The sequence below is a fragment of the Lynx canadensis genome, chromosome B3 (assembly GCF_007474595.2).
Source record: "Lynx canadensis isolate LIC74 chromosome B3, mLynCan4.pri.v2, whole genome shotgun sequence".
In the NCBI taxonomy this organism is placed as follows: Eukaryota; Metazoa; Chordata; class Mammalia; order Carnivora; family Felidae; genus Lynx; species Lynx canadensis.
In genome coordinates, this window is record NC_044308.2 from 62,450,088 (window position 1) to 62,468,010 (window position 17,923).

The 17,923-nt window shown below is 49.1% G+C and overlaps 1 protein-coding gene across 1 annotated transcript; it reads right to left on the reverse strand.

The window, feature by feature from the left end:
* Positions 1–15: 15 nt before the first annotated feature.
* On the reverse strand, positions 16–12,161 carry IVD (isovaleryl-CoA dehydrogenase). The gene is made up of 12 exons (XM_030318494.2): positions 11,980–12,161; positions 10,507–10,596; positions 10,199–10,250; positions 7,970–8,139; positions 7,422–7,515; positions 7,091–7,227; positions 5,751–5,847; positions 3,981–4,074; positions 3,389–3,470; positions 2,738–2,842; positions 2,590–2,662; positions 16–1,894 (listed from the first exon to the last, which is right to left on the reverse strand). The coding sequence occupies exons 2-12, from the start codon at positions 10,582–10,584 to the stop codon at positions 1,761–1,763; spliced, it is 1,116 nt and encodes a 371-aa protein (XP_030174354.1). The 5' UTR covers positions 10,585–10,596; positions 11,980–12,161; the 3' UTR covers positions 16–1,760.
* Between the last annotated feature and the right edge of the window lie 5,762 nt (positions 12,162–17,923).

Below are 17,923 nucleotides of genomic sequence, written 5' to 3' on the forward strand. Positions count from 1 at the left end.
ACGACTCAGGCTGCACCCTTTTATTTATTTATTTTTGCCTTTATTTTAAAACACTTCTTTTCTAATTCACATAGAGCATCAGGAGAACAATCACATTCTCCCCACGCTGGTGGCAGGGCTCCTTAACCCACACAGACTGGATGAAACATTCCATTTTGTCACATTCTGAAGGTCTCTAGACTGTTCCAGCTACACTTTAAACCCAGCAAGACCAGTGTTCTGGCCACATTCATCTCCAACACAACAAGGGGCAGGGTGGGGACGTAAGAGGACAGTGCCCCAAGCCCTGGGTCTCCCCCTGCTTAGGATGGAACTGGGCTGGGGTTGGTAAGGCGCTAACTCCACCTGTCTCAAGCATCAGGCTGGAACAGCACTTGGCTACAGGCCAGGACCAAAAGTCAGAAAGGCACCCCTGGGCTGAAAGCCAAGAAAACGAGTTCTTTTAAGGAATTTAGATAGCGTGGAACAACCCAAGCCCATTCCACTCTTGACTGCAGGGGCGGGGGGGGGGGGGGAGGCAGGCTGGCATTCTCATTTCTGCTTATCTGGATTCTAGCTTCAGTTCTGACTTGAAAAAATCAAATTGTCTTGATCTTCTTAAATACCATGGAGATGGTGTCCAGAAACTTATAAGCTTCCTTCTAGCTCCAAGACTCTTAACTTCTCTGGGCGATCTGGGAAAGGGAGGTTAAAACCTCTTCTGTCCTAAAGGCGGATGCCACCTCTTTGTCCCACATCACCAGTGAGCAGGCTGAAGGGCAGGAGGGTAGCACCCAGACTAGCCCTTTGCCAAGGACATAGGGCTAGAGGCAGACAGGAGGCAGTAGCAAGTAGATTGTTTTTCCCCCCAGTTTAGAAGCAGATGGGTTTGCTTCTCAGTATGTTTAATACAAAATGGCAGCAGCCGCTGTTCTGTTGTAACAGAACTAGCCATAGGGTGTCCAGAGAAATGTACACAGGCAGCCTTGGCTGGAGTTGAGCCGCCAACCATGCCTGCTGTGGGCTGTCATCCGGCCAGGACTGGACAGAGCAGTGCTCAAGGGCTCAGAGGTGCTGCCACAGAGACCCGTGCTGAGCCGATCCCTCCCAAGCACACTGACCTCTGACCCATGGTGGAGTCCAGGTAGCACAGGTGTTCTGAGATGCCTATTCCCCAAGCTCCACCCCAACATGGCGTGATCTCAGCCCTAACAAATGGAGCCCTGGGGGAAGAGAGGAGCTGCTGGGAGTGGATGCCTCTAAAAATCAGCAGAAACAGAGGCTAGGTTTTGGCAGGTTTTTTCCCCCCAGAAAGAAGAGGCTACCAGATTCAAATACATGGAGAAGAGCAATGCTTCTTGTGTCCTGGGCTCCCTGCTAGAAGTGTAGCTGAAAAAAGGGGTGGCTGCCTGCCTGCCCCCAAGTGCCCACCCACTTGGTGTAGGGCCCGGAAGTTAGAGAGTCACCAAAGCCTTCCCGACAAGCCCTGGAAGAGCCAGAAGGCTTCCTGCTGAGTCCATTTTAAACCACTGAACACTTTTCAGTTAGGCCCTCCACTGGCCATGGCCTTCATTAATGTCCCACAGAATCTTCAGACCAGAAAGTGTGGCTACAAATGCCCCTTCCACCCCATGCCTGCCCACATCTTGCCATGTCTGGCCTGGCTGGCTGGCCCAGCTCTGAGGCCTGAGCACTTGGCAGCTGAGCAGCAGGAGAGCCGCTGTATCTCTGCTTCCAAAGAAAGGCCTCGAGGTGCTGGGAAAAGGGGTGAAGGGTCGGGATTAGTGGAAGTCTGCGTTGAAGGCTCTGCCGATGATCAGTCGCCTCACCTCACTGGTCCCACCCCCAATCTCGTACAGTTTGGCATCTCGCAGAAAGCGGCCCATGGGAAAGTCATTGATGTAGCCATTGGCACCTGCAGCCAGGGTTTGGGCAGAGAAGAAAGGACAATAAAGGGTGATGGGCAGTGAGGAAAGCTAATAGAAAGCCAAGTTTATAGAAACACGCCAGAGGAGGACAGACCGATTGAAGAGAAGCAGCTAACATTGGTGAGAATGTGGGGAGTACCTGGCTGCGGGGTGGGGTGGGGGGGAAGGGGTGGGTGGGTATGGATGCACGGGGCTGGAAGGGCATCCAGAGTGCTCAGCATACCAGGCAAAGGTTGGGAGAGCCACTGGCAGACCTGGGAAGGGGGGCAAAAAGTTACTGCGAGTACTTACTGGGTGCCAGGTCCAGCCAGGGAAGTTAAGTAACTTGCATGAGTCACAAAACCGGGCAGTGGTAAAGGGTTCAAACCTAAGTCTTCTGGCTCAGGTGTGTACTCTTAACTACTGTGCAGCAGTGAAACAAGGCCATCTAGCCCCGGAGGCTTATCTCCCTCCCCATTTCCCACGGTTCACAGGATCAGGCCAGAAGGAGGAGAAGGGGCATTGCTGAAGGTAGGAACAGCTTGTGATCTCTAGCACTTTTCCCCATTTGTTTTAAGATGTCCTCCTAGTACCTGGGGCGGGAGCCTAAGGGTACCAGCTTCACTGCAGTCAGCCAAAGCACAGAGTGAGTGAAGAGGAAGCCTCTTTCTGTGGTTGGGAGTAGGGAGTGGGGGCCACTCACCAAAACACTGAATGCCATCCAGAGCTACCTGTGTGGCGCACTCAGCCGAGTAAAGAACCACCCCCGCGCAGTCCTGTGGGAGGAGGCTCTGGGTCAGCGGGGCCCTGTCAGGGCCCCACAGGAGGGAGTCCCAACGGCCGGCCCTTACCTTGGGAGTGCAGTGGCCCTGATCACAGGCCTTGGCAACATTGTAGACGTACTGCCGACACGCCATGAGGCGGGTGTACATGTCGGCCATCTTCCCCTGCATCAGCTGGGGACAAGGGAAGGTCACAAGTCAACATTCTGGAGCCACATTCCTCTCAGGCGCTCCCCCTAGTTGCCACAAGCAGGTCAGCAGTAGTGACCTGATAGCCAGGCACGGGGATACCAGGGCACAGAGAGAGACAGCACTTGCCTAGGACAACAGCGATGGCCAGAGAGCTGCCGTCGCTATGGACTCTGCACACTGAAATGGCCCTCCACCTACGGCAACACACATTAACATCCCATGGTGGCTTCAGACCAGGAGGTGTGACTAGAAATGCTGCTCCCTCTCCCCCTGCCTGCCTACAATCTGCACGCTTCACCTTGCAGCCTTACGACATCTAGCTCATTGATCTCAAATAGGAAGTGAGGTGACCTGTGATCACCCTCCCGACAAGTTCCAAAGCCAGGGAGCATGCCAAGGCCTGCATTCCAAGCATTCAGACTCATGTTGGTGGCAAGAGACAGTAATAAATGAGACTCCTGCTCATTTATTAAAGAAAATTTGAGCCCAATGAAAAAAGTACATTTCAGCACAAGCATTTCCATTCACCTGGAAGTGGCCAATCTTCTGGCCAAAGGCTTCCCTCATGTGCAGGTAGGGAATGGTGTGGTCGAGGACAGCCTGCATGAGCCTGCCAGGAAAGAGAAAGACACTGGGGAGGTAGGTGCCTTGCTGTATCCCCATTGCCACCTGGGGTGGCAAAATGCCAACGTGGGGAGGCTTGGGGTGATATAGCTTGGTAAGACAAGGAACTGGAGTCCCAGGGAGGAGAAAAGGAGCATGAGGACTCTTATCATCCCTGCTCAGTCACTGCACTGACTGCCCAGGCCTTGGGCCCCTTTCCCTGACACCAGATAGAGTGGCAGGACCCCTGTGCAGGAAGGCCGTAGAGCCTGGGCATCCTGTTCCAGCCTGATTAATTAAGCAGGATAGTCCCTTAGGCCCTTTGTCTCTCATATAATAATATTCACCTTCATTGTGAAGAAATTAAATATGGGAGGAGGACGTTTGTTCATTTCGTCTCCAGGAAAGAAGGTGCATCTTCCAGGAGGCGGCTCCCATTGGCCCCCAAAGGGAAGTCAACGATGGTACCGCCTGCCAAGGGGGCCAAAAGCCCAGCTCTGCCAAGCCTCATACTCACCCAAGGGGCCCACCAGCCAGCACCAGCCGTTCCAGGTCCAGTCCACTCATCAGCACGTAGACTCCCTTACCTAGATGGCCCAGGATGTTGGCAGCTGCCAGGAAAAATGCTGGTCAGAGGGAAGAAGGCTATTCACAGCCTCCTCATTTAAAAAAAAATTTTTTTTTTTAATGTTTATTTATTCTTGAGAGAGAGACAGAGCATGAGTGGGGTAGGGGCAGAGAGAGAGGGAGACACAGAATCTGAAGCAGGCTCCAGGCTCTGAGCTGTCAGCACAGAGCCCAATGTGGGGCTTGAACCCATGAACCGTGAGATCATGACCTGAGCCAAAGTCAGACGCTTAATGGAGTGAAGCCACCCAGGCGCTCCCAGACTCCTCGCTTTTATAAAAGCTGCTAGGTTTGGTACCTAGCTTTCACACAGGCACGAAAATGTCACCTGACCTCAAGTAGGGTTCTGAGTGAGAGAAAAGAATGAAGTTTACCACTTCCAGTCAGAAGTAGAGCTTGCTAGAGGGACTCTCCCCCCACACCGCCAACCCATCAGGCACATGCGCGTGTGCGCGCGCGCACACACACACACACACACACACACACACCATCCACAAGACCAGACACAAAGTCCCCATCCTTAGATCTTCCCCTTCTCTTCCTCAATTGCCATGGAACCTCTCCCTAGTTCTTTTTATCCATGCCCATAAAGGCGAGAATTAGTGTCCCCCAGGTTGAGTCTGCTCTGCTCCAGTATCATCCCCTCTCACCCTGACAAAAGGGATCTATGGAAGAGTCTTTGTCCAAGAGATGGGTCATTCAGTGCTAGTTACAGAAACTGCTAGGGGCGCCTGGCTGGCTCAGTCAGTAGAGTGTGTGGCTCTTGATCTCAGGGTCATGAGTTCAAGCCCCATGTTGGGTGTGGAGCCTAATTATAATACAGTACAATACAATACAATACAATACAATACAATACAATACAATACAGAAATTGCTGAACGCCTCTCCACCCTGGAAGCCAGGACACTGGATGGCCTTGGGAAGTGTGAACAGGAAACAGAGAACAGCATGGACACCACTGACCTGCCTGATGATGGTGGTTGTTTCCTACTGACACAGAAGGATCTGTACTGATCACCCCCGCTCCCTAGAGCTCCTTGTAACCAAAGCATCCTTTTCTGGGGTCCTGGGTCACCGGGGAAAGGGATGGTCTATGGCTGAGGCACAGAGCACACCTAGCTGGCCATCGAATCTATGCCCTTGGGTCTCATTAGCACATGATGGGTATGCTGGCTCTCCCATGATGTGTCATGTTTTCAGTTACACTTCAGGGGTGAAAATACTCGAATTGCCAGGTTTTCACTGAGTCTGGCTTCCATCAGTTTATTTGAATGGTTGTTAGCATCGTTCATGCCTACCTCACAGGAACTGTTCAGGGACACACACAAACGAGGATGTCTGAAGGACATTAGAGAGTGAGGGCACATCTTACCTGTCTGTTCCAGACACTGGAATCCCACCCTGCACAGTGTGTTATCCACAGAGGAAGAAGCACCCTTCATTGCAGCCATGGTCAGGCACACAGCTCTGGCCAGAAGGACGGTTGCCCGGCAGCCCGAGTCCCACACGGACAGGCCAATGGGCAAGTGGGGCAGTGGGAGGCCCATTGCCTAGATGCATGTCATCGGTAAGCTGACAATGGTGAGCTTCTCTTACCCAGAGATGGGCTTTCTCGGTTTATGAAAGGGTCAGGACAGGGGTTTGTCCATTCGAGACTCACCGGGAACCTTGCAGTCTTCAAAGATTAGCTCGCAGGTGTTAGAGCCCCTCATCCCCAGCTTGTCCAGCTTCTTGGAGGTGCTGAAGCCAGGCATACCCTTTATAGGAACAAAAGGTGGCGTGATTACAGACCAGTCCCCAAGGAAGGCTAGTAAAAGGCAGACTCCTGGGAAACGCCTGCCTTCCCTCCAGTCCCTGAATTTGTACAACACACTGCATCCTACTCTCAGGGCCCCCACTCTGTATGACTACTCTACTCCTTGACACTCTGGCCCTAACACCCCCCCCACCCCTGCTGCTAGGTGCATTCTCCCCACTTCTCACCGGAGCAGTTCTTTCTCAGTGAAACACTCACTCCCTGGGTGCTCCCTGACCTTTGCTGCCTTTGTTTCCTTTCCTCAGGGGAAAGCACTTCCAAGACCCTCTCTGCAGCCCACTCAATTCCTTTGCCTCTGTACCCGAGTCCCACCCAGGATCAATTCAGCCATCTATGTGCTTTGGCCTGGCTAATCAGATTCCGAGTGCATTGCCCAAGTGACTAGCAGAGAGTGTCGGATGGGCAGGCTGACAGGAGTGGTGCCACAGGACCTTGAGATTTCCAACCTCAGCCAGCCGTTTGGACCCTCACTTTTCCTATTCTTCAAACCTGGTCAGCCCCTTCTCTGTGGAGGGTACTGCAAACCTTTATGATACTCATTCATGGGATTCTCTCCCCAATCCCCCACTCCTGTGGTTCCCAGCCCTCACACCTTGAGGTCATGAGGCAGATGGCTCCTCCACCATCACCTGTAACCCGGCCTTACCTCTTTCTCCTGGCTCACAGTTGGGCCTTGCTCACCTGTTCCCACACACTTCAATGTCTCCCTCTCCTCTTTTCCTTTCTCTCTACCAAATAATTTGCTCAGTTCTCTCCCAATCTTCAAAACAAACTCAAAAGCCCACCTTTTCATTCCAACTCCAGCTCTAGCTCCCCCCTGCTTTGCTGCAGTCTTCGGTCACCCCCCCACCTGCATTCTCATTCATGCTGTGGTCTCCAGAGCTGCTCTCCCCAAGGCCACCAATGACATCCTCGTTGTCAAAGCCAGTTGCCTTTCAGTCTTCATCTTCCTGGACTGCTTTGTGTGGCCTAGCTCTACGGAAGGCTCCACCATTCTTTGACTTGACCCATCCTGGGCTCCACTTTGGCCCCCCTCCTTTCTGTCAGCTCTTCTGCCTCACCCCCGCCTCAGGGAGCCTTGGCAGAGCACATGCTGATTGTGTCTGCCACCAGCTGAAGGGAGCCATCTCTGGTACCGCCGTCAGGAGACAAAAGCCTCCCGTCATGCACTGTCCTCCACTCACCTTCTCCACGATAAAGGCCGTGATGCCTCGAGAGGCTGGCACAGCAGCCAGATCAGTCTTAGCATAGACAATAAGGATGTCAGCGTCGGGGCCATTGGTGATCCAGAACTTGTTGCCATTCAGGACGTAGTGATCGCCTAAGGACAGGAAGTTGGCTACTTGCTCAAGCCATGGTGGCCTGTCTCACCACTCAGTTCACGGACCTGCTGCTGGGAAACAGTTCTGGAAACCCAGCAGGGGCCACCCCTGGTTACTGCTCCCTCACCCTGAGGAGGTCTGTCTCTCTGTCCATTTCAGCTCCCACTCCAGAAGCTCCCAAGAGGTGCCTCACCTTTCTTTTCTGCTTTTAGCTTCATGGAGACAACATCAGAGCCAGCGTTGGGCTCACTCATGGCCAGGGCTCCTATGTACTCGCCGCTGATCAGCTGCAAGGGAAACCGCAAGGGCTGGTTATGACTCAGAAGTGCCCTACAGGAGCTCACTTGTCCTGCTTTCACCTGTGCACATGACACCCCTTCAAACGCATCTCAGACCAGGTATTGATTGGTAAAGTCCTAGAAGAGAAGCCCACCGTCTACAAAACTGAAAATATCTCTGCTTTCCCATTCCCTTCACAAGGGAAGCAAGTCCTGGTCTTGCATTTCTTAGAATGCTCTGCAAATGTCGTCCAGGGACCGACTCAGGACTTCTAGTCCGAGTTTTCATTCTTCTTACCGAATTATTTTAAAGCAAATCCCTGACCCTTTCCTCACTGTACCCGGTTGAGGGCAGCACACTGTAGGGAGCAAGTCTGACCAGCCCTTGCCGACAGGGGAGGGTGCCTCAGTGTTGGCGGTGGCGCTGTGACACTGGCGTGTTTCTCCATTCCCATTTCCTCACCTTGGGGAGGTACTTTTCCTTCTGGGCCTCATTTCCATTGCGCACAATTTGGTTGACGCAGAGGTTGGAGTGAGCGCCGTAACTGAGCCCCACTGCTCCAGAAGCTCGAGATATCTCCTCCATCACCAGAACTTGTTCCAGGTAGCCCAGGCCAGAGCCGCCATACTGAGCTGGGAGTGGAGGTGATGCAGTAGAGTGGAAAAGGTAGCCCAGATTAAATTGGGATGTTCACAGGAATGATTATTGGCAGCAAAGAACATACTCTGCAGCACCCATTCCCAGTTACCCCTAGCAAGGTTGACGGGCTGATGCCGTGGGCTCTGATTTACAAGCTCTCGGAACTGGTTTTGTCTGCTGCCTCTGGTCAGCTGAGGCGTGGTTCAGGAAACAGTCATTACAATGCCTACATTATCCCAGACAGACCACTTGATGAAGACAAGAGAGCCTGAGCACCCGCTACTTGGAAGGGCAGATGAATAAATGGAAGAGGACCTGGAGTTAACCAAGAAACACAGAGAGGGAGGGTCAGAGCACTCAGAATAGGTCCCAAGCAAAGAATGCCATGTGCAAAAGGCCCGAGGAAGGTGAGATTTCATAGCACAGGTGTTTAGACTTAACAAAGCAGGATTATCAAATCGATATATTGAATGGCTTAAGCTCACACAATGTTACAGGTCAATTATATCTCAAAAAAGTTAAAACAAAAAAGCAAAACTAGTATCCGGGAGCACGAGAGCCACAGCTAGTGAATTTCAGAACTCCTCACCAAAAAACGTGGCTTTTCCTTGGCAACTGATCCCAAATCGACAGGTTTGGACCATCTGGTGCTACCACCCTCCCACCCCCAGCCTTGCTCTTTGGGTAAATCTTGGTAAGACTCTTTGCACACAGGAGTGCCCGGCTGGCTCAGTCAGTGGAGCATGCGGCTCTTGATCTTGGGGTTATGAGTTCGAGCCCCACGACAGGTGTAGAGATGACTTTAAATAATAAAATAAGATCTTAAGAAAAAAATAAAAGACTCTTTGCACACGTTTACTCTGACCAAGGAGTCAGGCTCATCCTAGGCTCTCGGGAAAGATTAGCCCAATTCTCTTCAGTCTGGGAAGGAAAGACCACAGGTGGGTGACACTGGAAAGAGCCAGCAGGACAACCACGTGGAAACCAGAGCTCACCAGAACTGGCTTTCTTTGGGGGGGGTGGGGGACTCTTAAACCCCCAAGACACAGTGGAAGGAAGTCTTGTTTGGGAGTTTCCAGTGGCCTTCCCCTCTACCGTTTTACTTTTTAAGTAGGCTTCACACCCAGCACAAAGTCTAATGCGGGGCTTGAACTCAACAGCCCTTCGATCAAGAGTCCTGCTCTTAACTGACAGAGCCACCCAGGTGCCCTGCTCCTACCATTTTCCATTAGGATGGGGCTACATTTTTAAGTCTTCCATTTTGTCATTACTCTTATATCAGCTCAAATCCCAGGAATTGTCTCCAAGCAGCAAGAGGGGGATGTAAGAACTGTGTTCTGCCTCTGTTCCAATATGAGTACAAGCTGAAGCAGCGTGGGCTGTCCAGGCCTCGGCAGGTAAGACCACAGGCTTATTTCTTCACTGGGTACTGCAAGCCCCACTGGGCCTCTCCTTCAGAGGCCAACATCCAAACCGAAGCCCGCCAGCTCTGTGCCCTCTCCTCCTGGAAACAAGTAGTAAGACCCATAGGGGACAATGGGCAGGCCAGGGAGAGCCTATTAAAGACATCATCTGGCCACCTCACGGGGAGGCTCTCAAAATAAGCTCCAGGGTCAGCTGTGGGCACAAGACAAAGGCAGTCCCCACAGGGACACCCCTGTCCTGAGTGGTCCTGCCTAGATGCTTCTGGTAGAGTAGAACTTAGGGAGTAGAGGAGACAGTAAGACATGCAAGACAGTTGCGTGATAATGGAGTTTTCTAAACTCCCCAAATCACCTGGGGGAGCTCAGTAAGCATGCAGAGTTCAAGAGTCTGATCCTCATCCATCACCGCACTGGCCTCATCTCTTTGCCTTCCAGATGTCACTGCCTAAAGGAATAGAGTGGACTCTTCTCTGGGCTGATAGTCTTCTGTGGGTGCTTTCTCAGGTCCAAGAGGAAGTTTCTGCCCCTGAGTTTCTTTCAGCATGATCTTTCCCCTCCTCTCCTGTTTCTTTTGGGAACAGTGTGAAAGGGCATGTGAATTCTCATTAGGGAAGGAAACTATACTCACCAGGGGCAGTGATGCCTAAGACCCCCAGGTTTCCCAGCTGCTTCCAAAACTCCTGCCAACAGAAAGGAGTGCAGTGAGCTGTGAGAAGGCAGCCAGTCTCAGGTGTCTGGCACATCTGGAATGAGACCCAGATGCTTCACAGAAAGGGGCTGCATTCTTTGGGAGCACATTTACCACAAGACTGTGTGAGCTCTTCCAGGTAGCAGTTCGATTCCCAGCCGAGACTAGCCCAGTCCCCAAGCTGCCCCCTTGTCGCTCTGCACCACCTCCCCCCCCCCCCACCCTCTGGCGTGGGCATCATGACTCACTCGAAGGTTCTTGAACTCATTGCTCTGATCAATCTCCTGGGCCTGGGGGGCTAGGTGCTCCTGAAGAAACTTAGCCATGGTCTGACGAAGCTAGAGGGAAAGAGGTGGACAGATGCCACTGAAACACTACACTATTGCCACTACGAACAGCATCTTCACTACCGAGGACACATTCAGGAAAACAGGCTACAAACAACCCACCAAACAGCATCAGATTGAAACTTAGAGGGCATACTAGTTTATACTTTCCCAGAGATGATCTTTATGTCTTTTAAGGTCCTCAGCTTAGACAGCTTGAGTATTTCTTTAAACAGTTAAAAAATAATTTTTTAATGTTTATGTATTTTTGAGAGAGTGAGAGAGAGAGAGAGAGCAAGCGGGGAGAGGCAGAGAGAGAGGGAGACACAGAATCCAAAGCAGGCTGTGGGCTCTGAGCTGTCAACACAGAGCCCGACATGGGCCTTGAACTCACCAACTGTGAGATCACAACCTGAGCAGAAGTCGGATGCTTAACCAACTGAGCCACCCAGGTGACCCCGACAGCTTGAGTATTTTTAAAATGTCACTCCCCTAAATAAGATCATTCCATGCCTTTTCATTATACCTAGAAGGCTCTTTACTCAGGCCTATTAAGGCCCTGCATGAGCTGACCCCTCCTGACTCTTCCAGCCTTCTCCAGTACCTTCCTCGCCCCCACTCACTGTGCTCCAGCCCACCCTCTTCAGTTTCTGGCACATGCCAGGCTTTCTGCCCCTGAGCCTTTGACAAAAAGGATACCCAAAGAGATTAGAAACTATTGGCAGAAACGTTTGAGAGCCAGGATTGAACCCCTTCCTGCCTGAGGTGATTCAAAGCTCTGTCTACTGACTGCAAACCCAAACGGATGCTGGCGTTTCTGGAAGCTCAGGCACTTGCTTAACAGGAGAATCAGGTTCCTGGGGAATTCTGTGCCAGCATCCAAATAAAGTCACCTTCCTCCAGGAAGGCTCTAGTTCAGCTCCCTCTGTAAGGACCTTTCAAGTTACAGTTCGGCGTTGTGCTCTGACCCAGTAGGCTGAAGAATTACAGCAGATGACACTCTGCATTTCAAAGCCCCTAAGGTGTGTATTGGACAGATTCCCTGGTGATGACGATTAACGAGGCTTGAGAGCCACAGTCCTAAGGCAGTGTTCAGATGTAAGTGGACTTTAGACAGATTAAGGATCTTTCTGTCACTCTCGAGTGGCTCTGCCAATCCTCCGCCAAAACACCATCAGTCTCCCAGCAGCCTTCCTGTCTCTGACTCCTTATCTAACTCGAAAGCTAGGCTTTGCTGCCTCCACAGAAGTGAGGTTGAGACCAGCGCCCGCTCTCGCGCTCCCACTGCCGCAGCGGGGTGGGCGCCGGGCAGAGGAACGTCGAGGCGACCACGGAGCAGGGCGATGCGGCCGGGCCAGCAGGCCTTGGGGCCCGGAAGGGGATCGGGCTCCCTACCTGCTTCTGCTCCTCGCTTAGCCCGTTGATCGCATCGTCCACGGGCTAGAGGGAGTGGGCCCGCTGTGACACGACGCTGGCGAGCGGCGCCAGCGGAGTCCGCAGCCTCCAATTCGCGACGCGCCGTCCCAGAAGCCAAGCTGCAGCCGCCATCCCGGCCTTGCACTGAAAGCTGAGGCAGAGCGACAGAGGCAGGGGCGCGGAGTCCGCCCCTCAGGCTCCACCAATCCCGGGCTTCGCTGCCCCCGCCCGATCGGCGAGGGGTGGGTCTCCAGCAGCCTATCACCCTCTGCTGCCGGCTGGAACGCCAAGCAGGCCTTGGCCACCACACGAGCCAATCAGCGGTGACCGCCCGCCTAACTACACCGTGGTAGGGTTGGTGGCGGGGGCGCCGGACCCGCTATGATGAAGTCATTCCTAGGTTGGGACTTTTTTTTAGTAGAAGAGCAAGAAAGGCGTTTTCTGAGTGGAGTATAGTACCTCACTACTCCGCGTTGAAGTAGCAGTCTGTAGTTCCTCTGCAGGAAAGGAAGTGTTAAAACAGCCTGGGATGCCCAGTGCTTGGAAATAAATCGTTAAAGCCATGGGATGGCTAAGAAGTGTTGGCTCCAGTGTGCACACTGTTAGAAGTCAGTAAATGTTGTTTTATTACGTCACAGGGTTTTTCGATTTTGGAGTTTCGTGGGAAAGAGTTGCTGTCTTCTAAATTATTTAAGAACAGCAATTGGGGGCACCTGTGGCTTAGTCGGTTAAGCGTGGGACTCTGGATTTTGGCTCAGGTCATGATCTCATGGTTTGTGAGTTGAGCCCTGCTTTGAGCTTTGTGCTGGAAGTGCGGAGCCTGCTTGAGATTCTTTCTCTCTTTCCCTCTCTCTGTGCCCCTCCCCGGCTCACACACACACTCTCTTTCTCTCAAAAGAAAGGAAACAAACAAACAAACTAACAAAAAAACCAGCAATCAGGACTTTTTAAAAACAGGGGTGGGGGTGAGGATACAGAAAAGGAAGAGTAGTGTATTACAAGTGTTAAAAAGAAAACCCAAAGCCATAGTGGAGCCACTTAAGGCTCTAAGTCACTAAACCATGACTGCCTAAACTAGGCAGTTTCACCTCCCCAAGAATGTAACCTTTAACCACCCAATCATGGGAACTTCCTAGTGTTGAATATCCTAGTGTTGAAATTTTCTAGATAATTTATTGATAGGCCCCTTGTTTTCCTCTTAGGATAGACCTTTCCTGAAACAATCAATCGTTCTTTGCTAATAATTTACTTTTCCTATTCCATTGCTACTTTAAAAAACCTTTCCTTTTCTTTTCTTTAATTATTTAATGTTTATTTTTGAAAGAGACAGAATGCAAGCAGGGGAGAAGCAGAGAGAGGGAGACACAGAATCCCACCAGGCTCTGAGCGGTCAGCACGGATCCCGATGCGGAGCTCAAACTTGTGAACTGTGAGATATGACCTGAGCAAAAGTCGGAGGCTTTAACTGAGCCACACAGGTACCCCAAATCCTTTCCTTTTCTACAGCTCTATGGAGCTCCTTTCTATTTGCTAGATGGGATACTGCCCTTGTCATGAAACATTTAATAAAGCCAATTAGATCTTTAAAATTTACTCAGTTGAATTTTTGTTATTTAACAGGGGAAGAGGAGAGCTGATGGAATTAAGCCTCTATCCCCCACCCCCTCTTTGCTGTTTTCCTCCACCAACGTGGTGGACCAATGCCCTGAACAGTTCATCTTCAAGTAGTTTGCACCCTGAGTTCTGGGATGAAGATGAAATGAAATGAAAACAATACCACCTTTCATGAAAATGAAAATACCACCAATACCACCACTGCAAGGCTGTGGGAGTGTTGACAAGGAAGCCATAGGCCCAAGGTGGAGTCACTTGCCCAGGACAGCAGATCAAGACTTAATTGCAGTTTCAATTTCTCCAGGGGTAGAATCTTTTTTTCCTTTTCTTTTTCTTTGAGAGAGAGAAATGGTGTGTATGCGCATGCACACGATTCAGAGGGGCAGAAAGAAGAATCCCTAGCAGGCTCCAGGCCGATGTTAAAATTTTTAATCTTTTAAAACAACAACAACAACAAAAATGGGGTGCTGGGTGACCCAGTCAGTTAAGCATCCAACTTTGGCTCAGTTCATGATCTTGTGGTTGGGGTTCGAGCCCCGCGTTAGGCTCTGTACTGTGACAGGGGAGCCTGGAGCCTGCTTTGGGTTCTGCATCTCCCTCTTTCTGTGCTCCTCCCCTGCTCACACTGTCTTCTCTCTCATTCAAAAATAAACATTAAAAACCATTATTTTTCTAGTAATCTCCACACCCAACACGGGGTTTGACCTCATAACCAGAGACCAAGAGTCATGTGCTTTACCAACTGAGCCAGCCAGGTGTCCCAAATATAAAATCTTAAAAAAAAAGAAAAGAAAAGAAAAGAAATTTGCCTGTGAACAGAAGATGGACAGTAGCCAGAAGGGATGAAAGTTGGGAGTGTCTATTGGAGAGGAAGTTGAGTATCTGAGGGTTACAAAGGCATGGTAAAGTGTGCACCAAGGATGGAGACTGAGAGCCAGCACTATAGTGGAAGTTGAGAGCAAGATTATTAAGGGACATCATTGAAGATAAATTTGAACTTTGATATAATCTTTGTTAGGTTAGGTGTGGGAAATGCAATCCAGCAAGACAGGTATTATCTCTACTGATAAGAGATGAGACTAAGACAGTCAGAGAAAGACAGATACCATGTGTTTTCACTCATATGTGGATCTTGAAAAACTTAACAGACCATGGGGGAGGGGAAGGGGAAAAAAAAGTTACAGAGAAGAAGGGAGGCAAATCATAAGAGACTCTCGGATACTGAGAACAAACTGAGGGTTGATGGGGGGTGGGGAAGAGGGGAAAGTGGGTGATGGGCACTGAGAAGGGCACTTGTTGGGATGAGCACTGGGTGTCGTATGGAAACTAATTTGACAATAAATTATATTGAAAAAAAAGAAACCTGAAAAAAAATTTTTTTTAAATTAAACTTAAAAAAAAAAAAAAAAAAAAAGAAATGAGGACTAAGAGAAGTAATTTGCAAAGACCACTTTTTAGTGCCTGGGCTGGGATTCCAACACATACCCATCTGGCTAGGGATGGGCTGTAAACTGAAGTTTTCCATCCTTATTTTATAAAGAATTCTTACTGTCACCCCTGCTGAAAACCCTTAAGTATGTAGATTCTTCCCCCCACCCCCCCCAATTTGTGCCATACATTACAGTTGGCCCCTGAAGAACATGGGTTTGAAATTGCAGGGGTCCACTTATATATTGATTTCAACACAGTATGGTACTGTAAATGTATTTTCTCCTATGACTTTCTTAATAACATTTTCTTTCTCAAGCTTACCTTAAATATACAGTATTGATACATAAAACATACCAAATGGGTGTTGACCAACTATGTTACTGGTTTGGCCAAGAGGTTATTAATAAAGTTTTGGGGAGTCAAAAGCTCTATGCAGATTTTCAAGGTGCCTGGCTAGCTCAGGTGGTAGGGCATGTGACTCTTGATCTCAACCTTGTAAATTTGAGCCCCATGTTGGGTGTAGAGATTACTTAAAATAAATACATCTCACCTAATAAAAATTCTAACATTTTTTTTTTAAGTGATACAGATTTTCAACTGCACCCATGGGAGAGGGGTCAGTGTCCTTTACCTCTGCCTTGTTCAAGGGTCATCTGTAATTCGTGTAGCTTTCTCGTGTTTCAAATCTTCCCTTACACCTTTGCTGTCATGGCCCTAACACATTCATTTCTGTTTTCCTGATGTCCTGACACTCCTGTCTCAATCCCGCCATCCATCTTTAACACCAATGCTGGATTCATTTTTCTAAAATAGTACGATGACTGCCTGCTGAAAAATTTCTCAGGGATTCATTATTGCCTAGATTTGTGGTTCCAGAATGTGAGCCAAGGTACCCATGGGCAGCAAACTCAGAGGGATACCATGGATATTTTAACTTTGGGGTGAATCACAGTGATACTTGACATCCTACTAGAAAATATAGTTACTACTAGCTTGAAGTAGGTCAGTTTCAACATTAGGTCATTTAGGTTCCTTTCATGTCAACAGGGAATGAAGGTGGTAGTGGTCCAACTTGATTCCACGGTTTGAGAAGTTAAACAGTGCCTAACGTTCTGGTGAGAGAAAAAGCTTTTCTAAAAGCCTGAAACATAAGGAAAGACAATTTTAGATTTATAAATCAGCATGTACATAAACTTCATATGAACCTTCATATAAGCCTGATTTATGGCCAACCAAGCATACATTGTACATCTGAAGCCCTAAAGGAAAAATATCTGTTCTTAAGATATCAATCAATACTCCTACTCTCTGTGCTCCTTGACAGTAAACTCATTAAACTCATAAAATTCATGATTCATACCTGTATGTTAAGCTATTATCTTTTGAGCTTTTACAAAATGTAAAAAAATTTAACAACGCAGAAGAAACTGTTCAATGTAAAACTGTTCATTCTCTGGAGCACCTTCCCTGTGAAAAGCATGATGTCTGGGCAGCTGTTCTTACTTGGGCTCTAATAAAACTCCTTGCTTTTAGAGATTCTTAAAAGTTTGTTCATTTTGCACTGATGATTGCATTAGTGAGTAATTATAGTTAGTTAAAAATGAAACACAGGGTGCCTGGCTGGCTCAGTGGGAAGAGCAGGTGACTCTTGCTCCTGGGGTCACGAATTCAAGCCCCACATTGGGTGTAGAGATTGCTTAAGTAAATAAATAACTAACTAAAAAAAGCAATGACATTTTTCTCTTAGATTTATGTACATTATTTTTTCAAATACCTACTAAGCTGATGGATCTCACTACTTAAAATAGAACCATTAGGTATTTCTTCAGGTGTCATAAATATTACTAAGACACTAGGGAAAGTTTGGAAACTTCTAGCCTGGATGACAAAAATCCACACCTCTTAGCCTGGCATTTAAGGATCTTCATGACTTCTACTAACACCATGTACGTCCCTGCCCCCACTATTCCTGGCTCAAATCTTTCTCCAGTATTTGCTTGTTGTTTGACCTTGGGCAAACCACCTAACTTCTCGGTGCCTATTTCCCTGGCTGTAAAAGGAGGTAATAGTGTTTACCTTGTGATGGTAATGAAGACTACCTAAGAAGTACGATAAGGAGGAACATGTAAAACACCATGGATGGCATATTACAAGTGCTCACTTAAGTGTCAGACATAATCCCCTCTCATCTTGAACCCTCTGAACAAGCCTAGTTTCCCATACTCATTTCTCCAAGATTCATCTGGACATTTCATGACTCTTTCCCCCTGAAGTTCCAATGATACCCCCTCCCCAGGTTAGTTTGCTAGAGCAGCTCACAGACTCAGAGAAACATTTATTTACTAGATGATTGGGTTACCACACAAGGCTGGAACTCAGGAACAGCAGGCAGAAGAGATGCATAGGGCATAGAGCAAAGAGTGGGGAAAGGAAGTGAGGCTCCCATGGCCTGAGCTTGCTACTCTCCCCAGACCTCCACGTATTCACCAACCTGGAAGGCCCTTAACTTTCTAGCTAGCCTCTCCAAATGTTACTCTTCCTTCAATCTTTGTTCTACCTCCTCCATCAAGCCTTCTTCCACCAAATTAGCCAGGGTTAACTATTAGAGTACACAACTCTATCACACAACCCTGTTAGTAAAGTATTGCTGCTTGTTATTAACTTACATGTCACCAGCACGTTGTCTTACCAAATAGATGACAAGCATCTTTGAGGTTAAGGAATGCCATGCGTGTTAAGTTTCCTATAGCATCCAGCAAAGTGGAGGGTACAGATCACTATTTGCTGAGTTAATATAACATATATGAATTCATCCAGGCTCCAGATCAGATTAAACACCCAGAAACACCTCCACATGTACAAAAGGCAGATGGAGCAG

Coding starts and splice junctions, on each gene's coding strand:
- IVD (XM_030318494.2), bottom strand. CDS start 10,584: ATGGCTAAGTTTCTTCAGGAGCACCTAGCCCCCCAGGCCCAGGAGATT. Junction 8,140..10,198: donor CTTAGGCATCACTGCCCCTG/GTGAGTATAGTT, acceptor CTCCACTCCCAG/CTCAGTATGGCGGCTCTGGC. Junction 7,516..7,969: donor AGGAAAAGTACCTCCCCAAG/GTGAGGAAATGG, acceptor TTTCCCTTGCAG/CTGATCAGCGGCGAGTACAT.